The 24770-nt window shown below is 45.8% G+C and overlaps 2 protein-coding genes across 3 annotated transcripts in view; one reads left to right on the top strand and one right to left on the bottom strand.

The window, feature by feature from the left end:
• The window catches only part of dtn (transmembrane protein 132C dtn), an 84871-nt gene extending 66123 nt beyond the window's left edge, over nucleotides 1–18748 (top strand). Inside the window, exons 5-10 of one of the 2 annotated variants that reach the window (XM_076372168.1) lie at nucleotides 5625–5768; nucleotides 5981–6826; nucleotides 6904–7342; nucleotides 9489–9826; nucleotides 10574–10851; nucleotides 11589–18748. In XM_076372168.1, coding sequence (XP_076228283.1) covers nucleotides 5625–5768; nucleotides 5981–6826; nucleotides 6904–7342; nucleotides 9489–9826; nucleotides 10574–10851; nucleotides 11589–12267 — 2724 coding nt within the window. In that variant the 3' untranslated portion in view covers nucleotides 12268–18748. Of the gene's footprint in view, nucleotides 1–5624; nucleotides 5769–5980; nucleotides 6827–6903; nucleotides 7343–9401; nucleotides 9827–10573; nucleotides 10852–11588 lie in introns of both variants that reach the window. The other variant, XM_076372164.1, reaches the window with a different exon arrangement.
• A 422-nt stretch (nucleotides 18749–19170) lies between these two features.
• On the bottom strand, nucleotides 19171–20602 carry LOC116432129 (mitochondrial ribosomal protein L16). The gene is made up of 6 exons (XM_031988518.2): nucleotides 20267–20602; nucleotides 20118–20195; nucleotides 19895–20052; nucleotides 19697–19834; nucleotides 19500–19610; nucleotides 19171–19436 (listed from the first exon to the last, which is right to left on the bottom strand). The coding sequence occupies exons 1-6, from the start codon at nucleotides 20304–20306 to the stop codon at nucleotides 19221–19223; spliced, it is 741 nt and encodes a 246-aa protein (XP_031844378.1). The 5' UTR covers nucleotides 20307–20602; the 3' UTR covers nucleotides 19171–19220.
• Nucleotides 20603–24770: the final 4168 nt, after the last annotated feature.

Below are 24770 nucleotides of genomic sequence, written 5' to 3'. Positions count from 1 at the left end.
CGGCAGGGACGAGCCAATATCGTCGTCCTCGCAGGACCTGCGAGCACGATTTTCAGGCCAGCCAACCCCGAACCGTCCACCGGTGCCCACGCCCTCTCCTCCTCGAAATCTCTTGAAAAAGAATCCGCTAAGTTGCACGATAACCGCCCGGCAAATGTGCCGATCGATACCGGACGAGTACGTGGCGCGCACGGCCTCGCGAATATCCGCTTCCACGCTGCTCGATCGACGATCCGCCGCGCTTCCTTCGATGAATCATTATTTCAGCCGTTTATTTCGAAAGTGGCTGAACACTGGAACTATCGGACGGGCAGAAATGATCCTTTCCTGATCTCGTTTTTTCCTGTTACTCGACGGACGCTTTGAAAAAGTAGAGAAACTGGTTTAGCGATACACAAAGTGAATCGCAGACTAACTGACGTCTGAATAATTGCAGTGTTGAGGTTACAGAAGGATTTCAAAGAGACAATTTAACTGCTCGGTGGTTCTGGTGTTAAGTCGATTTTTCGAAGAAATTGAGTGAACTGTTGTAGTAGTTAGAATTGTATGTAATTCTGTTATTTTTTCGTAGTTTTCTGATCATTTTAAGTGGACTTGAGCCACTTTCAAGGTACACGGTTCGTTTGAAAAGATTTCTGTATGCAATGCTGCTTAAGGTGTTGACATATTAGTGATATTTCATTAGAAAATAATGAATATTTTTTGAGAAAAATATTTTCGAGTGCAGAGTCCCTTTGCGGACGGATGTCGGCATTTCGGTAAGATGCGATGACATTTGGAAGACTAACTCGCGAGGGAATGATTTAATTAGTTGAACAGCAAGTGATCAGAACGTGGTTTCCTTTTTTTATTAATTAAGCAATTGATATGTAATTTAGCTTCGTATATCGAAGGTCTTCTATGTTTCGAAGATGCTGGAATGTTCATAATTTGGAAAACTAACTCGCGAGCGAATGATTTAATTAATCGAACAGCAAGGGACCAGAACGTAGTTTCCATTATACCTATTAATTAACACCATTTCTACCGATGGTGTCAAAAGACACGAAATTTTAACTTACAATTCTTCTCTCAGTTTAACAATTCTTCCCCAATTGAATTTTGGACACTTCCTGTAGCTAATATTACAATCGTTATCGGTAAAGTCGAGGATCCGTTCAGAATATACGACTAAGGTTGGAAAGTAATTTTAAATCGAAATTTCGACAGGTGTCCGTCGACACCTCGGTGGAAATAGTATTAAGCAATTGTAACGTAATTTAGCTTCGTACATCGAAGGTTTTCTATTTCGAAGAATCTTCGCCAGCAAAGGGTTAAATATTATTGGTCGTGCACGCTGTGCAGGCAGTATTGTGGACGTGGCGTAACACTTTCACACGCCGAATTAACTTCGTGTGAAATGGATGCGATGAAAAAAGGCTTCTCCTTTTCTCGTTCGATAGTGGACTGTATTTGTTTAATATCGACTGAAAGGAATGTGTATGTGTACACAAAGTTACAGTATGCGTGTTGTCCAGTGAGTACAGCGTGATTAGTAATGAACTTGTGATGTATGTCTGTCTGTCTGTCTCAATGTCTCTCTATATATCTAGGAGAAAGAGAATTTTATTTGAAACAGTATAATTATTTCATCACAGCTCACAATAAAACACTAACTCAATTAAACAACGCACACACTATTTATATACTCAGATGCTCTCGTCTCACTCACACACTTTCTAGAACATTCTTTCATCACCATGCATTAACTTCACATATATTTGGAATATTCTAGATTCTTGAAAAAAAACAACATTATTAACATATGGAGAAAATCAATATAATCTAGAATATTCGAACGCTTTGAACATTCATTCAAAACGCGCTCACACACATTCATCACTCAAATACATCCATTCCCACATATATATAAAAATACAGAGATAGGGCGGTGTCCTTAGTGACAAATCGGAAGGCTAGAATGCTCGAGGTGTTGCTAATTGCCGTTTTTTAACCTACGCCCACATTACTGGTAGCGGAGGTAGAGGGTACGTCTTCCCTTCTGATCTGCAAAGGTACCGATAGCTGTGCGCTCGGGGTTCAGGTCGTTGAGCTGCCGCTTTTTTATATGTTAGCTTCGACAGCTCATTTATGACATCGGATCTAAGGATTGCAGCCAGCAATGAAATGCTTCCAAAATTTACTTATTACTGTGCTTAGACACGAGCGGTCATAATTGGTCATGCTATAAATCTTCACGCACCGATAGCTACGTCTAAGCTAAATAAACCGTGCCGGAACAGTTATACTTTTCCATTTCGCGTATTTCGCTCTGGGTCGCTCGATCAACGATCCGCCGCGCTTCCCTCGCTTAGGAAGGAAGGGATTCGGTCCCTGGCAAACGGCTCGAGCCGCGTCAAAGGATAATGCTTTCCTCCCGACGATAAAGCAACCAGACGCGACGCGCCGCGGTTGCGACTCGGCTGTATCTGCGGACGATCGATACACCTTTGCCCTATCCTGCGCGTATTTTTATCGGGAGAGAATTGCAATCTCGTCCTCGATAAATCGTTGCGCCGCGGGAATTAACGGCGAGAATACCGGTTCAATCGATTAGTTACACTTTTAACCCTTTGCGGACGAAGATTCCTTGAAGTGCAGAAAACGATCAGCAGATGAATCTAAATTATATATCGATTGCTTACATAATTGAAAAAGAAACTACGCGCGACCTCTTGTTCCGAGTAATTAACACGTTTGCTACCAGCGTCACATATTAATGACGGCTGCAATCCATATTAGATAAAGAAACTGAAATCTATTTATTTTCTATCTATTTAGATATAGGATCTATCCTATAGATATTATTATTCAGAGTTATATGATATTTAATAGTATAGTATAAGGTTTTATATTTACGAGCTCAACGACTTTTACTTCAATTTTTTCAATACTGTGTTTAGACTCGTTGGTTCGACTAGAATGTTACAATTAAATGAAATATTTCAAATTTCAACAATCGAATATTACGATTGAGATTGACAGACGACAATATTGCGATCGTCACCGAAACAAACGCCGGTAGCGTTAAATCATCCGCGACTTGGCGTTACAAATATAGAAATTTCATTTCGCGGAATGTCGACATCAAGTTTAGCAGAAACTCTAGCGGTACGATTATCGAGGCTCCGGTTGAATTATATATTATCTCGCCTGTCACCGCGTCGATTCGCATGCGCTAGAGCACCACGGAGAGGCAGCTGCGTTCGGTAACGACGAAAGAAGAAATTAGGAGCGAGCGATCCCGCGTCATCGCGTCGTAGGCGATCAGTTGATAGTTTCAAGGCTCCGGCACAGAAACGGGGAAAATAGGATAGAGGCGAATGATATCACCGGCCATGATTTACGATTCGATAACCCTCGACAAAGAGAATTTGAATCCGCCGGAGCACAGATCGCCGGCGGATCCGGTGTTTCTTTAGAAAACTATTTAATGGCTGTAATTCCTGCTCGATCGTCTCGGGGCTCGACAACTTCCATACTACCCTTGTTAAGGGAACTTTTTTCCGAGCGAACTTATCATCGAACGATCCTATTATTCCTCCGTTAACGCCATTTCCTGCGCGACAGACTTTTCCCCCCCGGCTCGTTAGACTCGTTGTTTCCCTTTCAACGGCGAATTATTCGAAAGTTGACGGGAATCGGTTTAATTTGCGAGCAGTCCCTATTGTAACTCATCGTCGGCTGCGCACTCGGACGGCGGACGTCGGCTTCCGCGCGATCCCGTTCGCGTTCTCTTCGCGCTCGTCCCGTCGGGCGAATAAATCGCGTTTAGGGGCAGGGTGTATCGCGGACATTAGAAAACACTCAGCCGTTCCGTCCCGCGAGTAGCAGCGGGTCGTGTTGCGTTAACGCGCCGGGTTGGATTTTCCGTTCGAGATAAAACTTCTGCCCGGCGCAGTTTTTACCCTCGATCCGGGCAGCGATACGACTTCGCTCGGAGTAATTTATTCGTCGCTCGGTTCTTTGGCCACGATTTCGTAAGCTAAGGACGCCGGCTAATTGATTCCGTTCTTCTAGTCGCCGAGTCTAATCTATTCTTTCGCGAACTCGGTCGCCCGTAGTCCAGGAGCGCGCAGCGCAAAATCGCGAGGGCCGGCTGATTAATGAATCATCTAATTAATTCGTTTACATATTCCTTCAGAGAAGTTGCAGGATGCTTCTTGATCATCCTAGCTCTAATTGCCGCTCCGCTTGCAACGCCGCGCAGGGGCGGGCGGGAGTTTTTAATTAAAAGAGGAACGCCCTGCTTTCCTCGTAAACCTCCCTCGTCCGGCTTAGCGCCAGCATTGACACCGGTTCCAGCTCGTAGCCCAACCGACGAGGTCTGCGAGCGTTTAATCAGCGGGAAGAAAATATTTCGGCGACCATTGCGCCGCAGGTATAAATACACCGCCGGAAAGATCGGCAACTGGCTAGGGAATTCCACTCGAGCTAGAGCCCTTTGACCAACCTCTTCGATAATGCATAGGCTAAATCCCGTCGAAACTGCGAACCGAACTGGCTAAGTGGATCAGAGATTCGCCGATAAGCTCCGCTGGTTCTGGCCTGGACGAACCTGGACCAGATAACTTCTCGCTTCCTTCGAGCAGCCCGCACTACCGGTTGCCCCGTCCCGGTCGTTTCAACGCTCATCGGCGAACAAAGAGATCTACGTGGAAATCGAGACGCGACGCAGAAGCGATCGAATGAAACGTTTCGCCGGATGAGTGATTGCGACATCCGTGGAAGTATCTAGGCCTCGAACCGCGGCGAAAGAAAGAGGGCTATTCATAGCCGTGATTCTGGCCTTCGAGGCCTAGATCCGCGGCGCAAAATCGCCGAAACGAGTTCGCGTTTTACACGGGATCCCGGATTCTAGGCGAGCTTCCCCGAGGCGTATCAAATCGCGGGCTCGGGAAGCATTCGGAGAGCTGCGGACCGCTCGAACGTTGAACCGGTCGACCTCCCGCGGAGCTAAGGACGCTGGATCGGGTATCCATCAATGAGAAGATGGTCCGCGAGGCGTAGACTGCTATCCGCACGTACAACATTGGCGGATGGATAGAGAGCGGCTCTCCCGGGGTCAGAGATTTAAATTCCCTGGCTGCAATATCCGAGTCGTTTGATGTTTCCTTCCAAAGGGCAGACTGTACGGAAGCCAACTTGGAAATGGCTTCGTGCTCGGCCCCGTCTCGCGTCCCTCTTCCTAAACCGTCCTCTTTCCCAGCGGCTGCAAAGTACACACACGCTCGCAAGCTACACGAAGCGGACCGGACCAGGTAGCGCGTAGAACAACTTGCATATAGCGATCGCGCGCGCGGCGGCCTGCATGTATATGAAACGGCCCTGTGATTCCGGCCGGCCAACCAGGGCCCTTTAGAACCCTTTCCCGGGCCAGAGTTCGCGACCGGTCGCGAAACTTTTCCGACAACGCGCCCTCGGGAGCAAACAAAAGCGCCGGACGAGAAACGATCGCGCCTCCGAATCGAGCCGGGACTGCTCGGTGAATGGAGCCGAGTCGCTTTAACGAGCCCCGCGACAACCCGGCCGCGACAAAGGCGACGATTTAATCGAGTTCTCGGTCTCTCTCCCCTCTGCCGTAGAACTGGGAGGTGATGAACACCGCGGTGCTGACGGGACGGCAAGTGTCGCAGGGAATGAAAGTGTTCATCGTCAGCCAGGCCGGTACCGTCGCCGACGTCACGCTCCAGTCCTCCTGTCACTCCGAGGATGAGAGTGTACTTAAGGTACGTCGTTCCTGGAACTTTTCTCATTCTCCTACACCGGCGGAGGTCGACGATGATGTTAATTAATTAGACGGTGTGTCGTCTCCTCGACTCGATCCCGTCGCGCGTACGCGAGTCACTTTCGCTCGCGCGATTGATACCGATGCCGAAGCGATTGAGACGCGGATGTCGAAGCGAACGTCTCGTGTATCATTAACCGAATTGTCTCGCAGGTGTCGTCTTCCTGCAGCAGCGTGTACGTGGACGGCACCGAGATCCGAGGGTCCAGCAACGCGTCCGTGTTGGTCAAGTACGGTACGTACACCGGTCTAGCCAAGTTCACGGTGTGGATGCCGGAGTTTCCCCTGGCGATCACAGTCGAGGACACCAGGCTCAGCCAGATCAAAGGCTGGAAGGTCCCCGAGGAGCACGTGGTCAGCGCCAAGAGTAAACGCAGCCTGAACGCCACTGGCTCAAGGGCGAACGAGTCTTCCGCGAAAACGAAGAAGAGGAGCGCGGCGGACGTCGAGGACTCGATAGACGACACCTCGATGGACGTGGACGACGCCGACGTGATCCTCGAGGAGGACGATCAGGACGAGAGGTTCCGGGGGAACGATCCCGGCTGGGACACGATCAATTCCATCGAGAGAGGCTCGTCGACCTTGTGCAGACTGAGGTTCCAGCAGAGTCCGGTCGAGGTTCACGCGAGATTCTTGGCTACCGATCACGACTCCGGCAGGGTCTCCTACTTCGTGAACCGTAGGACTTGGCTGCGGGTCACCGACCTAGTGATGGGGATGCTGCGCGTGTCGGATCCCAGAATAGCCACCCTCTTGCAGGGGAGGATCGTGCAAGGTCGCGGTGTAGGTATAACGGAAGTGCAGGTACTCTCGCCGATCACTGGCAGAATCATCGGAGCGAAGGAAGTGAAGGTCGGGAACGTGCGGGTGGCCGTCACCAGGCTGTCGGTCAGGGTTGTGTCCGGTCTGCAGCTCACCATCAGTCCGGACAACGCCATAGAGAACGGCTACGTTGCCGAAACTTCGGTCACCAGGCGGTTGACAGCTAAATATCAGGTAGCTATTTCTACTGACTGCAACTGAATCGTCTCATCTCTCGGGGGAAGACTGTTAACTATATTCTTGAATTCTAGGAGGGCTTATTGGACATAGACGTCGAATTCTCGGACGGCACGAGAACACCGCTACGGGAGATCGCCGTGACCGATTACCATTTGTCGGTGGAGAGCTTGGATCAAGAAGTAGTGGCGTTCGCGCCGATGGTCGCCTCCCATCATCCCCGTGTGATCGCCGTGGGCGAAGGACGGGGCGATCTGCTGCGAGTCAAGCTGCAGTTGGCGGACGCTTGCCGTCTAGGCGGCAGGAGGTCTGGGAAAGTGTCTCAAAGGGCGACGACGTCCGCTTTGGCTACCGCCTCGGCCAACGTCGAGGTGGACTTCGCTTCGAGCGAGCTCCCCAATCGACCCGAGTTCGTGCAGAACGATGGAGGCGGCACTGTTGGGTCTCACCACCACAGAGAAAGGAAGACCAGCAGGGGGGAAATGGCGCCAGATATGCGCGACATTCTCATTGGTAAATAGACCCTGTTCCCGTCTGTCGCATTGATCAGTCGCTTACCAGAATGCTTCTCTGTGTTTGTCTTTTCCTCGCACTTATCCTCGCTGTTTGCCATTGCCTGCGGTCGATGTCCTTACCTTCCCGCAGTCGTCGCGCGGTCGCCTCGCGGGGAAGATCATCCGGTGGATTTCTCTGTCGCTTCTACACGCCGGTTGTTCTTTCTGTTTTACGAATCGATCGCTCGTCGCTTCGCACTGCCGCTTACCGTCGACGCGCTCTTGCTTATCTTGACGGATGGAGGACAACACTAGAACTGCTAGATTTCTTTTGATACAATCACCGAGAAGGTACTGATGCTTCTCTGGGAAATCATTGACCCCTTTGCCTGTGTTTGTCTTTTCAACTCTGAGGCTACTTTGTCGTTAATAATTTATTGGAAGAAAAATTCTAAGCATACGTTACGCCTATGTTTCCTTTTAAGTAACAGTTGATTATAGAAGAATATTTACTTTGAATTCGAATAAACTGAGTAATATATGTATTCGTTGAATCATTTGAAAATATTCACGAGTCTCACTCGTAGGACAAGAGTTGAAGAAGCTGATTTAGTAAAACCTACGCTGAAATATGAACCAATTGACGGCTTAGTAAATACGCAGTTACAAGTTTTATAAATAGTAGCTTTAATGCTTTCACGGTCTGGAATATTACATTCATAAGTGGCTTTCGGCTGAGAGCCGTGTCCAATAGTAGTTTGTTCAACGTTTCGCCATCATCGAGCAGCTGTTAGAGACACACTGATACTAGCGTGTGCCTAGGAAGACTTTAGCCCCTGATAAAGCCAGCTGCAATGATGGCGGAACGTTGAGAACAAATTCCTTTGAACAAGGCTCTCTCCCGAAAGCCACTTACGAATGTAACTTTTATAAAGCAATTTGGCAAAGTCAGTTTAAGTGCTCGGTAGTTCTAGTGTCAAACGTTGACTTCCACGAAAAGCATCAGCGTTTTATCACTTATCCTTTCTATAGCAAAGATACAAAGCAAGAATTATTAATTATTTGATATGAAAATTCTTATGTTACGCTATTATCTAGTTACTCAATCAATTATCACTTACGAAATTATCCTCCAAGTCATAATTATTTCCTTGTAATTTGAAAGCTGTCATCGGTGACCGCCGTAGCAGTCAAAGTGTTAACACATTGCGTACCGGTAACAAGAAATCTCGTTTTTCTATAAAGACACTTAGCTATGCAACTTCGCTAATTACCACAGCGTTGAAAACAATATAAAATCCAATTCGAATTGATTATCTATTTAAAATATGTTACATAACAATATATCTGAGTTGTTCTATGTATAGTGATATAAGTTGACTTCAGTGAAAATTGCTATTCGCACAATTCAGTTTGAAAATTAGCCGGTACGCAATGTAACTACTACGGTGGTCGATGATCGGAGCTTCGAAATTTCCGAGGAAAAATTACAATAAAAAACTTGATTTTAAATAAAAATATTTAGTAACATAAGTAGCTAGATCACAGCGTAACATGACTACTGTGATACTAAACCGTTAATAATTACTTTCAATATCATTTGCCTTTGTTATTAAAGAACAAGTATCACTATTCAAAATGCTAGAAATTCTCGTGGCAGTCAACGTGTTAACCAGTTAAGTGTGGGATTTAGTTCGAAAAATCTCTCATTGTACGCGCAATAAAATCAAATAATGACGCATATACTCGCATATACTCTAACGAAAATCTAAAGCGAAACGAAGAAGCATTGTTTGTCTCGAAAAATAAATAATCCATCGTTGAAAAGGTTAGCACCATTAAGGGTTTCAAGATGACGCGTATACTCGTCAAACACGGTTAACTGGTTAAAAGAACGAAATCGAATTCCTGAATCCTCCGACCGTCAGGTGTTCCCCCGCATGTGTTCGCCTCGCTTCCCGCAACCGGCTGTACGCGCGCGGGAGGATACCAGCTTCGGGAGCCCCCGCGTTCCCATTCACTCGACCGTTTCTCACTCTTCTCCTCTCTCTTTCTGTCTCTTTGTTTTCTGTGCAAAGGGCTACCGCTGAAAGACGAGAACGAGCACGAGCCTTTGGTACAGGCGCGCCAGCACCGCACGGCTATAGCTAATGGCATGTCTTCAGGAGGAATGAGCGGCGTCGGTATACGGCACCACGGCGGAGCGCGCATGAGCCCACTCGAGATCGGAATATACGTCCTCTTGGCGGCCTTCTGTTTCGCTATCGTCGTCTTCGTCGTCTCCTACGTGGTCTACGCCAGCAAGTTCAAGCATCAGCCGCCAGACTCGCCGCTGGCGGACTCCTCCGCGCTTCCGGTCCTCTCCGGCGCGGCGAGGGCGAGAGCAGCCGCCAACCAGCTGGCCTCGGGACGAAGACCACCCAGAGAATCGACGACGAACGCTCACGACTGGGTCTGGTTGGGTCGAGCCACTCTCGAGAGGGCTGCTTGCGGACCTCAGCAGGTAGGCCATCGTTCAGGTAGATCGTTCGACCACGAGCTTCAGAGACGCTCCGGTTTTAGCCTTCGACTGTTGGATAACTGCAGCGTTCCGATAGGGTTAACCCCTTGTCGCAGTAACGTGTTAGACACGTGGTGCAGATTTTGGAGATTACTGGCATGGTTTGCTCGATCCTTTTGGATTCAAGTGGAATATTCTTCTGTTATCAGTTATTACACTTTGGAGCAAAAATTGATATAGAATAAGCCTATAATTTTATTTTCTTCCTTAATACAGCATTAACACGTTAAGCGCCTAAAGTTAGATGACTGACGTTCCCGAGTTACTGGAAAACAATCGTAACAGCAAGATGACCGATGTCGAATGGAAATGGTTAATAACGTCACTGATAATAGTGTAATGTAAAGATAAATAATTAATAATTCCTGCTTTCTTTTGCTACAAAAGAATAACTACAGAAAAACGGTTAAGATATTTATGGTGCTTAACGTGTTAATGACAAGGTAGTATCGATCGTGGCTGAGAAGTAAATCGTAAGGGGTTAACGCTAGATTCAAGGAACCCGTCAATTTGACGGATACTGAATTTTTAAGCATTAAGTAACAGTTTGTCGACTTTGATTCGTTATTATGCGAATGAATATTGTAATACTCTAGTTTCGAAGCTACAATTTTCGCGACGTATATGAATACACACTTGACTTTTATAACTAATACAATAAAGAAACATTCAAGAAACGTTCCCTTGCAGGTACGAGTGACCAGCAATCCTCTGGCCAATGAAACCGACGGGGACACCAGCGAGCTGGCCACTTGTTTCGACAATCCCAACCACATCGAGCTTCCTTCTTCCGGGCAACGCACCACCAACGGACCTATCGACACCACCACGTACTGCAAGAGGGACAAGCATCCGAGGAACAGTTTCGCCGCGAAATCCGCGGCAAGACCGTCGGTCGCTGTAACGGCGACCACCGTCACTACTCCGGCGTCTATGGCAACGTCCACCGTCACCACATCGCGAAACGAGTAAACGTCTTCTAAGTTTCCGTGTGAACCCTTTGCGCTCGAGAGGTGACTCTCACCACTAGATTTGATGTAGCAAGATTATTAATTAATAGTCTTATATACAGGGTGATCCACGAAGCGTGATCAGCTTAGATTATTCTGCTGCCAGCGGTATGAAATTCTGTTAGCTAAGATAACATGGTTCCAGTGAATGAATACTAATCTATCAGGAGCTCTAGAAAGTGTACAACAGTGTGGCTTCTTATTCCTCTGTAATAATCTTTAAGAATCTTGCAAAACTTCCAACTAAGAGCTTTCTTCAGTCTGTTTAGATTCAGAGAAAATATTTGTTATAATACTTGTTAAATTCGTCTCGGTATCTCCCAAAAGATAAGTGTAAACAAATTGTAGGTTTACCTGTAAGAAAATTGATGGTAACCTTGATAACTCTGAAGAATCATAACTCTGTAGAATCATCTTAAAGTTTGAACTATGTTATCTTATTCAAGAAAATTTCTGATCGCACGGCTAGCTGCAGAATAATCTAAGTTGATCATTCTCGGTCCATCCTGTATAACATTATGCTTCATGCAATGCATCGAAATGCGAAATAGTCAAAATACGTTCCTTAATTCAATGTAAACGAGTGTTCTTCTCAAGAAATATTGCGCATTTCCATTGAAAAACTGTCGAGTGCAAAGGGTCAATCGTCCTGGCAATTATCATTCGCGCATTCTAACGAGGAATCCCTGTCACAGTAACGACGACATTCCGCCGCCCCTGCCGCCGCACGGAGTTCCAGTCTCGACCGGCATGAACACGACCGCGGCCACGATCGCCACGTCCACGAACAACAACAACAACAACAACGGCAACGACGACTACAAGCCGCCGGTGCCGCCGCACAGGAACACGGGCGTGATCGTGCGGCTGCCGGAGACGCCGCGCAAGCACCGGCACAGAGCGTCGAGCGGCAGCGCGGCCGGAAGCCATCACGGGAACAACCAGCGGCACAGCAAGCAGATCCATCATATCAAGCCATCGCACGGTAAAGCTAGAGTAGGTAGCCCGAAAGAGATCGGCGCGGCGGAGGAGGAGGAGTTCGTCGAGCTAGTGAATCACGATGACAACAGGCACTCGAAGGACGCGAGAGCGAGGGAGGTGAAGAGGGCGACGATCGTCGGTAACCCGATGTTCTCGTCGTTCTCGACCACGGCGGTCGCATCATCGATGAACGTGTCAAGCCCGACCGTAGCCTCATCGTCCTCGTCACCGCCTAACTCGTCGCCGTCCTCGTCATCCTCGTCCTCCTCCTCCTCCTCCTCATCCTCGTCCCAGGAGCAGGAGGAGTCGGTGGCGTTGGACGACCTGAATCTAGGCATGGACTACAACCAGATCATGCAGTACTTCGACAACCTGAAGGAGTCGAACGCCTAGGTGAAGGCGTGCGGCCTTCGAGAAGGCCGAGAGTAGTCAACGTCGATACGGAACGCCGGCGGATGATCCTTTCTCGCCGGGAGCGCGGCGGCCGAGCTCGCGTCCACGTCTCTCCGCTTCCTCTCTATCGCCATTAGCACGTTTACATCGAGAGGGCCGAGCCCGGCCGGCCGCCGCCGTCGCCGCCGTCCGGTCGTTTCGTATTCTAGGCTATAATCTAGTCAGCTTCCTAGCAGCACATCAAGAGTATCGCGCAAAACGCATCGACACACACTTAAATACGCGTTCTCTCGTAACAGGTATAATCAGCGGAAGACGTAGAGTATATAGAGTGGACGGCTCCGCCGGGGCGGCCGGGAACGCGGCGCGCCCCGCCGCTGGACGTTCGATATCTCAGGATCGCATTCGGTATACCTTTTGTACGCTAGAATACTAAAAGGCCTGAGACAGACAAAGAGAAATCCCGTCGCGACTTCTTCTGTTTAACGGGAACACGGGATTTCTCAGCGGATAATGTTCCCAGGGGTTCAAACACTGTACAGCTTCCGTCGACTATACACGCATACACATACTCGCAGAGGCTTTAAAACGAAAAAGGTGTGATCGTCGGTGGCCGGTGGGGTAGGTAGATCGCGCGCTCGATTCGACCAGCTTTCTTCTCGTTGTTCTTTTTTTTCTTTCTTTTTTTTTGTCCCCCTCCGCGGATCGATCGACCGGCGATCCTCGCTTCCGCCTCCGTGCACTATCGATCTCTCGCTCAAGCCCTCTGTTCGCGACGGCCGGACGGATCCGTCTCGTTCCCGTTGCTCGCGACAGGGCATTCACCAAAAAGTGGCCGAACAAAAACCGAGGCTTTTGTCTCCGGATCGATCTCGGTTGCTTCGACGGCCTCCTCGTCGAGGCAACGGGTAGAGCTTTCCTCTTTCTTTTCCGGGTCCTCCGTCTTTCGGAGGTCTCGATGGCGTCCATCCCACCCACCCACCCCCTCCCCCTTCCTCTATTCACCGCGATCGTCCTTAAACGGTACAGGCTTTTCAATGTTTTCGTCGACCGTGCGCGCTCATCGTGAGTTCCCATTGAAATCGCTCGCCGAGTCTTCCCAGTTATTTCGAGCATCGCCGAGATCGATCCCGCGGCGAACACGCGCGGCCGCTCGGCCATTTTCTTTTCCGATCTGCGCCAGAGGAGACGTATAATATTTATTCGATCGACCGTACGTCGTAATGTTTGTAAATTTTGCTTTGTAAGACTGTGTACATATATATATTATATATATAAACCGCGATCTAGCGACTTAGCGCACGTTAATTACGGACTCGGACGGATCCAACGGTAAACGGGTCCGTGCGTGGAACGAAGAACCGCGCGCAGAAATGATCATATTCGCTCGACAGAGCCGAGCGGAGACGCGAACGCGGGGCCACGTGCAAAACTTCTCACTGGCGTTCTCGGTTCGATCGGTTTCCTTCGACCACACGCATACGCGGTTACTCCGCTGTCGTACAACGAACGCATTTTCTCGTTTCACGTATACGAGGAGCAAAATAGCCGAGCGTCGCAGGGGAAAATCCCGGCCAACGATCTTCCCTGCTCATTTTCTACTCATAGCCGAGCTAACGATACTCCATCGGATAGCCCGTGTCGGGACGAAAGAGGCAGCAGGTCCGAGAGAATCGCGGGAACGTGTACCTTGGAAATTGGAGGATCGGCGAACAGGAAATGAGGAAACGCTAGTCTATAGCTCGCGGCGGCCCGAGATGCTATCGCTTTTAATTACGACTCAGCCCCGTCGATTGGATTCCGCGATCGTCCGAACGCGTGCCGGCGATCCACGCGAGATAGAATCGGAGCACGTGCCATCTTCGAGCGAGAATGTAACCGTGAATCATATCCGTGCCATCGTTATCTCCATCGTCGCCCGCAACAGCGGAGGAAACCTGCGTACACCGTTGAATCCTGCGTTCAACGTCGTTCTCGACATCACGCCGAGAATCATTTCTTTAAATCATTCCGCGCGAACGTAGCTTCCCGTTCAAGCCTACCTTGGTGTAAATAATTTCTACCTTAGCGTCGACGATGAAAATGTCGGCATCGATTCACGAGCGACAACGGTGTACCGACACGGTTCCTCCAATTCCCGGAGTACTCGTAGCGAGAATCGACTGCGTGTTTCTTCCGTGTGTTGTCCGCGAGAACACGAGAGAAAGAGAGAGAGAGAGAGAAAGGGATCACGCGAGACACACGCACACCCTTCGGACAGCGTTCGTTCTTCCGCACCGGTTCGATTTCCCGTTGCGAATCCAATCGCGCGCCTCGCCGTTGCACGCGATCACAGCCAGCAGGAGTTTGCGGTGATCTATGGATCCGCGACTCGCACCCTATCTCACATAGGTATCTAAGGGCTACGTGTCTAAGTATGTATGTATCCGTAAGTTGTGTGTTAGAGCACGTCGAGCGTGGGACATAGTGATATGTTAACGTTGACGAGCGCGAAGCGACAGAGACGCCTCGAGCGCGTCGAGCCACGTCGACGCTGGCCGCGCACGTTAACCCCTTGCGGTCCTACGACTTCGTTCTAATTTATTTCCCGCCGTACCTCCGTCATCCGACGCGTCCGTAGATTTCTATTCCGCGGGACATCGTCGAGCTTCGACGTCCGAACGCTCGAGGCCTCGCGCGTTTCGCGAAAGCAGGCTTTCAACGAGCTTCGTACAGCCTTAGAGGACAGCCGTCAACCGGATTCATTTCGTCGGACGGACCGGATTCCGTGTCTCCGCGTTTCTCGCGACTTTGGTTCTACTCGTCTTTCCGCGGGTGAAAGCGTTCGTGGTACTTTTCGATTGCACCGTGCGTGTTTATTGTAATCTTGTAAATAATCGCGTGAGAGAGAACGAGATCGCTCGGTTCCACTCGACGTCGTTTCCATCGTCCGCCGAGGCGACTGCAACGGGTTAAAGAGCGCCGGAGACGTCGCGACGTAAGATACACACACCCCGCCGAGAAATTCTAGTCTTATAGCGTTAACGCACCGACCGACGCATTGCCGAGCGAAAGACGCGACGCGCGCGATCTACGTTGCCTTCCGGCCGAGGTTACACGAATTATCCTGGAATCGTCGGGCGCGGACGAAGCGGGACGGAACGGAGCGCCGCGGATGAATCGCCCCCGCCCGCGGCCCGTTCAACTTTCCTCGTGATCGGGGAGCGGAAGAGAGACTCCCCTTCCTCGTCAGCGGGATGGTGGAACGTCAGACGAATCAATCATATCGAGTTACCGTGAGTGAGACACCGCGCTAACTATTTATTATCAATCGTACGCCGGAGAACCACGTCCCCAGTGAACGTCCCTTCGTTTCCGCGGACGATCGCGAGGACCTCGCGATCCCGCGGACAGGGGAAAGTCGCGCGGGCATGGGGAATGAATAGTATTTACGATAGAAAATAGTGGAGAGCTTCTGAGTAGCCGTGTCGCGCGGATATTGTCGCGTGCGGCGTTTCTTCGCGCGAGAAACGGAAAACAAATGATGTTTCCAGACTTCGAATACAGTGATCGCGTTGACACATTTGCTACCAGCGTTGTATATTTCTGACGGTTGTAACTCTGCATTTTGCACAATGAAAATGAAGTGAATTCTATAAACATTGTTATTAGATATTATAAACTACATTATATTTAGGAACTCAGTAACTCGTTTCAGTTTCATTTTTCTAGTATTTTCTTTAGATTCATTGGATGAGAATATTATAATTTATGAGACTATCACCGAAATTAGCGCTGGTAGTGAATGTGTTAATGAACGAGCTAAGCGCGAGAACCGGAAGAAAGATGTTTCCAGACTTCGAATACAGTGATCGCGTTAACACGTTCACTACCATCATATATTTCTGATGATTGTAATTCTGCATTTTGCACAATGAAAATGAAGTGAATTCTATAAACATTGTTATTAGATATTATGAACTAAATTATATTTAGGAACTCAGTCACTCGTTTCAGTTTCATTTTTCTAATATTTTCTTTAGCTTCATTGGATGAGAATATTATAATTTATGAGACTGTCACCGAAATTAGCGCTGGTAGTGAATGTGCTAACGAACGAGCTAAGCGCGAGAAGCGTCGCAGGTGTATTTGGTTGCTGTTCGAATGAATGTTCGCTTGCCGCGATTGCAGGACAAGAGAAAAGCGAAACCGCCCCGATATCACCGTCATACACTATCGACGTACAAACAAATGATCGTTACAGTTACTATTTTTTACTTAGAATACTATTTCCTCCAGCTCTGGCCCAACTGTATATATACGTGTATCCAGGCATCGTTTCCACTTCTTTTCTCGACCGAGGCTTTCAACCCTTGGCCAGCGAACGCTGAGTCGTTCGTTAACACGCTCCATGCCACGTGTGCCATTCATGGTACAATTTTTCGAAGGAAACTTTTGCCAGACACGTGTCGAAGCATAATGTTACATATCGTGGAACAACAGAAACGTAAAGGAATAATATGATAAATATTAGAAATCAGTGAAAGCTTGAATGTCGCTTAATCTATCATTTAACGCTAGAACCACTGGATGGGTCAAAATGACCTGACCTCATTTTTCCACTTATTCAACAGATCACAGATGCTTTGAAAAAGTACTAGAGAAACTGGTTTAGCAGTGCACAAAGTGAATTGCAAGCTGAAGTCTCAATAACTGCACTGTTGAAGTTTCTACAGAACAGTTTAACTGCTCGGTGGTTCTAGTGTTAAAGAATCAGTGCATTGCAAGCAAATATACCCGAAATTTCCATTGGCATGGACTATGTTAAAGATCATCGCGTATCATTTACAAGAATATCTCGAACTTTAACCCTCTGCACTCCGTACACCTCTGTCGCCAATTGAATCGACACAGCAAATTTACAGAGTTTGATACTTAATATTAAACTTACAATGCATCGATACATAAAATATCAAAAGTACTTCCGTTCCTGAATTTACATGCGACACTCGTCAACGCAGTTCAAAAGAATGCCATTCGCATCTCAGCTGTTGAATATTTCTAGAAAACTTCTAGAGTGCAAAGGTGTAAATTACGTATCATTGAGAAATCCAAAAGTGAAACTATCGATTTACTCAGCGTCCATCTTGCATCGAGGTGCCTCGCTCGCAAGGGTTGAACGTCCTCCGAAGACGGCGGCGCCGGGCGTCGTTTCCCTCGACCCGGTTTGTCCGCAAGTTGGTTGCTCGCTCGATCATTTCTCGCCGATGATTTCGCCGTTGAAAGTTCAGGGACGCGTTTCTCGAGTCAACTTCCACGGTCGCCGGTGGAAGCGTGACGATTCCCCGACGCGATCGTGGAAGAACGAGTCAGGAAAAACGCGTCGGACTCGCTGCACCGAATTCTCGAAGCGACGACACGCTCTCTCTCGAGGTGGTTTTTTTTTTTTTATTTTTTTTGGTAGTCGAGGAAACTCACTCGAGCCTTCGAGCGGCGGGGGTGCCTGCCCCGTAGTCGATACTGCCGGTCTCTCTTTTCCCCCCTTTTTTTATTTTTGATAAGTTCCCACTGATCAGGGAGGATGATTATATTATATATATAAATATATATATATATTATAAATATATACATATACAGTATATTGTAATAGAATATATCGCGTCGCGATGCTGACTCTGCATTCACACACATTCCTCAAAGACACAAGATGTCGTCGCTCTGTATATCTACGTTTAAGTGTGATAAATGCGGGACTATGATACGCGAATGATCGGCGAGGCGAATGGCAACAGCCTCGACGGGGACGGTGACGACGACGACGTCCAGGACCCCGTTTAGCCATTAATCGCGAACAATCTGCGGTTACGTTTATCGCTGGCGCGAAGCTTGATTCCGTGTGGAGCGTTAAGAGGTGTGAATCTTTACGAACGTCAATTGCCCTTTATTTATGAATTGTCTAACGGCGATCGTACGATCGCGTACTCATATCTTCGGTCATATCTTTAACATTGAGACGAATCTTTTTATTCGCGATGAAACAGCTGGTAACGCTTTACGCGATTCATCTTTGCAACGCTGACGATCGCAGAGAGCAGGTACGAATTAACGATAAACGATTGGATACCATCGATCTCGCTCGCGTGCGGATCCATTCACCGCCAAGTGATTATACTCTTACTGTATTATTTGATCGCGACGATTCTATTTGTCCCTTATATTCTATTGATCACGTAACTCATCGTTGCTGTTATTGTTATTGTTATTGAGATTGTTGTTGTTGCTGCTGCCCCTGTTATAATCGCACTGTCCTCACCGCCCCTCGCCCCGTCGTTGGTGTTGCTTGTCGTCGCCGTCGTGGACATCGCCATTTGGCACCGGCGTAATCGGTACGCTAATTAAACAATAAGATACGACTATCGCCTACTCAATGTACAATATGTAGTATTTACCTGTTGTTACCACCAAACCGTCATCAAAGATATATAAAATATTGTAATTGTAACACGTTGTTTTTACTGATTGTTCTTATTTACCCTGTTCCTCCTGTCCTTTAGTTCCTGTTCAATATTGTTGTATCAATTCTTAACCCTTTGCACTCGAAAATATTCGATACTCTCCGGTGTGATATAGACGACGTTATTTGGAACCAACCAATGAGAAAACATACATAAATCAAGAAACAAAGCTATTTTACTCCAATATTTCACATATCGATGCACTATGCACAGCTTAATATTATATATGATCTTATAATTCTACTATATCAAATTAAATGGTGACTGAGAGTCATCTCTCGAATATGAAGAATTGATACGCGAAGAGATATGGTTGCAATGATGATTTGTGTCTACTCCTCTTATAATCAGGTAAGTGATATATTTTTATAGAACAGGTCCGTGGACAAAAGAAACGTACAGCGAATAGTTCGTTCAATGTCTATCATTTATTTTATAATTTACAAGAATTTTTAATATTTACATGTATTCATTAAACCACCGTCTGTCGTACTTCGATATCCACCTGTGACAGCCAAGCATATTGTTTTGTATTATATATTTCCAAGTAAAAGGATTTTGGTTCTCCACTTCGATCTGCTTTTTTCTCGCCGCTATTGTATCTAGTATTTCTTGACTGACCGCTCTGGCAGCAAACGGCATTTTATTTGCGATATCGGCGAGGACCTTTTTTACCTAAAGCAACCATATGGTATTGTATTTTATAGGTCGTGGAATATTAAGCAAAATTTTTATTACCTCAAAGTATTCGAATGGACCTCCTACTTCCACAAGAACTTGTCCTGCCTTTACAGGTGTTACATAGAATTTTATATCAGCCTTGCCACCTCCCAACCGTGATCCCAGACTCTGTGTTTCATAGAAATTATTAGATAAATACAATCCTAATGTCTCCTGAATTCTTACTGAAAACTCTGATATAAATATTTGCGTACCCTCTGTGAAATTGGTTGCCAAGGACCTGGAATTCTCCAGATCGCAAATGCGTCTTTGTTCTGTGCAAAGACTGTCCTGAGGAGTGTGTAACGTATTACTTCCATATGGTTGTATTTTACTCTACCTCCAGCTGTAGCCTGCAATTTTACACATACAGAAATACATAGGTCTGTATCTTATGATATCAGCATTCTTACTATTATCCCATACTGCTTATGCAAAAGTGTGTTATGATAGAGTTCAGGACCACGCATTAATTTTAATTTCTTTTGCATTGTAAAAGGGGAAATGCTTGGTGGATACTGCGGTACTTTCAACATAACTTTCAACTTCTTCCGTTCAGGATACTCAATGTCTGCAACATATAGTCTGTATTAACATTGTTGACTTTCATTTGTATTTACTAATTGCTTTGTATACCTGTAAATGATTTTGGAGGTGTAAAAGACTTCACTCCGGCTGTACATTGAATTGATGGAGTCTTCAACCAAATACGAGCTGTAAAATGCAGTGGAATTAAAAAGACTGATACCAAATTTCATACCTGAAATAATCATTTAAATACTTACATGAGAACAATGCTCTCATTGTAGTACCGCCTGCTTGCATCTTTTAAATTGCAAACTTAATCACTGTATGGACTACAATATCAACATGCACTTGTAACGTGCTCTGATTACCTAGAATTGCTGACCAATTTGCAATACTGTTGTAGAAAACGTGCTTGAATTTGAACAAGCTATTCTTTGCGATATTTACATAAATATCATTAATTTTTAAACATTGCTACTTTCCTCTCGTTATAACCTATTGTAAACCTTATTTCTAAATTATACTCGCATCTAAAATATCACTAAAACAGTAAACATTAAATGGAACTAGTTCTACTAGCAGCCGAACGTTTTCCCCTATTTGCAGAATGAGCGAGACAAGGACAGAGAATTTTGGTGACAAGAAACCGACCCGCCATCTAGCGGTGAAAACTTAGGAGAGTTTCTTCCTACCACGTAATGTGTAAGACAAGGACAGAGACAGTGTGCAACAAGGACAGAGAGAGAAATCCCGATGCCACCTACTACGAAAAAGCATCTCATCAGTCCCTGGTACCTACTCGTGAAGCATCAGGACTAAAGAGTTATCCAACAAGGATAGATAGATAATTTGGCGGGAGAAGGAGAAAGACACAAAATGGACTCTGCTAAGCTTCGTACAATCGCTGGAAAATTAATTAATAACTCGACGCCCAGTAACAACTGACGAACATTTCAAACTAAAAAATGTAGAATGGACCTCGCGCTTGTTTTCTATGTCAATGTTGATAAGATTTTGTTACGCGGTAATTATTTATCAAGGATCCTTTGGAGCACCGTCCTAAATTAAGTTAAGAGATTTTGATAGGCGCTCAGGATATTATTAATTTTCTTACTTCGTAGACAGAACTCGTGAACGTTTATGCTCGAGGAAATTAGAGAAGACTTGTAGCAAAATTTATGTAATAATTTCGGTTGTATTCGCGGTCGAATTAATGAGATATTAGCGATTTTCGGATGGATTGATTGCGTTTCGTAAGAAGGTAAAGAGTAGGACAAGGAATGATATATGGTCGGATTTTATTCGTTGATAACACATTTTATCGTTCTAAAATAGTAACTAAACAATAGTTAGTTGGAACTAAGACATTATAGAAATTGGTTAATAAAAATATTTCAATATAATAATACAGTGAATATTATAATTATATATAACGAATAAGGATACAAGCTATACCGATTGTACTCCCACATCGGTAATAGTTGTCTACCAGTCTGAACATTTTTTCACAGATGGCGCCACAGTCAATACCAGTCAATTTAGACATCGGTAACATTTGTCTACCAGTTTGAGCGTTTTGCCATGGATGGCGCCAGCAGTCAATCCGAACGAATTACTTCATCGGTAACATTTGTCAAACAGTTTCCGGGTTCTGTCACGGATGGCGCCACATTCAATCCTTGTGAACACCCATATCGGTAACATATGGCTACGAGTTTGAGCGTTTTGCCACGGATGACGCCATCATTAAAAACCGTAGTTTCTCAGGAGCAGATAATTCTTGCCGCAATGTGCACTATACACTGCACATAGAATGGCAAGAATTATTCGTTGTAGGTAAAGGAACACATGCTACACTGAAATAAAAAAAAGAAGGTGCATTGATCATACCTAACTTAAAAGAGATTTATTTTCATTTTCAACAATGTATGGAAGCTCCACAAATGCCGAAGAATTATCAGACAAAGAAAGGAAAAGGAATGAATCGAAAATGAAGTCCTTGATCAGTAAATGACAGAAGTAACAGAACACGTCTTCGATGAAAAAGGAGGTGAAACAAGAGAATAACTATTCGGCATACTGTGACATGCATCATACAATTTTGCAGCGATTGGCCTAGCACGATCCTCGATAAGAATTATTCTATCGACAATAATGCTAGTTTCCAGGTCTCACCACGTGGAGGTTGCTGCGAGGAGACCCTGGGAGGTGGGTGGAAATTCAATTCCACCGACCTCCGTTCCTAACTCTACATCTTATTCTAAACGCATTTATCGGTATCGCACTTAATAATAATCCCACGGCGGCTGTCTTCTTTCTTGAGTCTGTACTGAAATGCAAGAATACATAGCAATAAATAGTAATATGGGATTAATATAGGATAATTAGTAAATGAAGCGATGTATCCCACGGCGGACGATCGATGTCTTCTTCCTTGGGCCTGAAATGATGTATCCTAGAGCGGATGATCGACGTCTTTTTTCGCACGATTAATTCTAACTTAGTTCACGCTCAACGCATTACTTATATTATACAATCATCGCAGTGTAGGGAGAGAATCAAGGAAGAAGTCCTTGATTCGGTCATTCGAATCAAAGAAGAAGTCTCTGATTCAGCAAAGCAAAGTTAGGGGATACAATCTTAATTCTAACTTAGTTTCGCCGCATGAAACTACGCACTGGTCGCAGATATGCCGAGCAATTATCGGACCAAGAAGCGAAGGGAGCGAATCAAGGAAGAAGTCCTTGATTCGGCGATTGGAGAAATCAGAGAAGAAGTCTCTGATTGAAAAAGGAGGGTGACGCGAGCAAACCGCGATCAACCGGCCAGACCACAATCCCGAGTTACGATGCTCGTCCTCTTTCGGATCAGCGGACGACGACGTACTCTTCTTAGGCGCCCGTTAACTTCCCGACGCCCGGCCCTGTGGCTAGGCCACAGGACTAGGGGCGGATTACGAAGTAGTAGGATCCTAGGAAGAGCAGTGCCGTGGGTCGTCGGCGCGAACACCCGGCCCACGGTGTGGCCGTCATGATCTTACTCGCGAGGCCGAACACCGAGGTACGTGAACTGCAGACCGACCGGCGTCACACGGCCCGATGCACTTGCAAACATGGTCAAGCGAACCGGATAGATGGAAACGAGCGAAGTGAGAATGAAGCTAAAGAATAACTACTCGGCATATTTTACACAATTCGCAGCTATTGGTCTAGCAACACCCTCGATAGAAGCTACTCTTCGGCGATGCTACTAGTTTCCAGGTCCACCACGTGGAGGTTGCTGCGAGGGACCCTGGGAGGTGAGTGGACATTGAATTCCACCGACCTCCCTTTCTAAATCTAAGACTTATGTTTAACGCACTTATTCTATCTCTCTTAATGTTATACTAATCCCTCGGCGGCTGTCTCCTTTCTTGAGTCTATTCTGAAATATTTGTAAAATGGCAACAAGGGAATTGTAAATTAGCCACAGTAACACAAAATAAAAATTGTATTAAGGGGAAATGAATAATACATCGATGACAAACTAACATTAGATTACAATTAGATTATAAATTGATTATGGTAGGAACTGAAATAAGTAGATGTTAATTAAAAGATACAGAAGCGTTTGTGTAGTAACATATTTTACCGTCTGCAACAAAACGATTAAAGTTATGTAAATCAGAAGTACAATTAAATTAAGCTGAAAATAAAATTATACTGACATTAAAGTAGATGGAGGGAAAAAGGAAAGGAACTTTTTACCGAGCGTATTCTTCGAGCAGCAAGATTGCACGTTAAATGGTTGCTTCTATGCTCTACCCCCATAGAAGTAGAATCTTCTAATCCCCTCAGTCCTACCTGCAACAGAAATTGTCTTACTCGATTAGTAAGTGAATATAATTTAAGAAATTTAGCCTAAATCCTAAAACCTTCTTAATATTTCCTGAAACAGAAGCACCATGGATTAAATAAAGTAAATTAAAATTAATATAGATACCATTCTCACCATACAATTGCATCTCATATTCCTCTCAAGCTTCTCTGCAACAAAAACTCACTTATTAGATAGTAAATTTTATTCTACTACAGGGATATTAAAATATAAGGAGGGATGTTAAAAAAATGGGACTGTCCACTCTCTATTATACGTGCTATAAAAATCGCGGGAGTGGACCATCTCTTTCGCAACACTAATTTAAAGAATGTACAAATATTTCAATAATAAACGCGAGAGGTGCATTACTGTTCGCCACGTTAATAAAATATGCAAAGGTCTCAATAAGAAACGCGAAAACTGTATAATTAATCGCAACGCTACTTTAGAAATATAAAATTAAAACGCGGGGGTTTCAGTATCGATCGCAACTCTAATTTATTTCATACGAAATGAATAACTCGCGTGCACCAATTTCATTATTCGCAACGCTACATGATAGAACGTGGGGCAGGCGTTCTGGTTGTGGGCAGTAGTTCGCAGCTATTTTAGCCGCGAAGAACCACTGTTTGCAGTAATTATTGCAAACTGCCTTGTGGTTCTTATGGTACCAGCATATTTTTGAGCATTTAGTACAACGCAACTCTAAGACAACGCGAAAAATCATTGTCGCGACACTAAGAAGAACGCGATCTATCGACTTCGCGACGCTACTTTAATAAATGAACATTGTATCTAATAAATTACGTTCTATCAAACGCGTTTATTCAATTATTCGCAACGCTATCTCAAAATTAACAGAACTTTGTGGTAGTTAACATAATTACGCTTTATATTTAACGG

This window comes from Nomia melanderi, chromosome 1 (assembly GCF_051020985.1).
Source record: "Nomia melanderi isolate GNS246 chromosome 1, iyNomMela1, whole genome shotgun sequence".
Lineage (NCBI taxonomy): Eukaryota > Metazoa > Arthropoda > Insecta > Hymenoptera > Halictidae > Nomia > Nomia melanderi.
The sequence above is the reverse complement of the archived record's forward strand: the minus strand, read 5'-3'. Positions and strand labels throughout refer to the sequence as shown.

What these genes read in the sequence shown, in the direction of transcription:
- LOC116432129 (XM_031988518.2), bottom strand. Translation starts at nt 20,306, where the DNA reads ATGCAAGCAGGCGGTACTACAATGAGAGCATTGTTCTCAT. An exon ending in ATAAGCAGTATGGGATAATA is followed by an intron (nt 19,835 to 19,894) that starts GTAAGAATGCTG and finishes GTAAAATTGCAG; the next exon opens with GCTACAGCTGGAGGTAGAGT. An exon ending in GTCCATTCGAATACTTTGAG is followed by an intron (nt 19,437 to 19,499) that starts GTAATAAAAATT and finishes TGGTTGCTTTAG; the next exon opens with GTAAAAAAGGTCCTCGCCGA.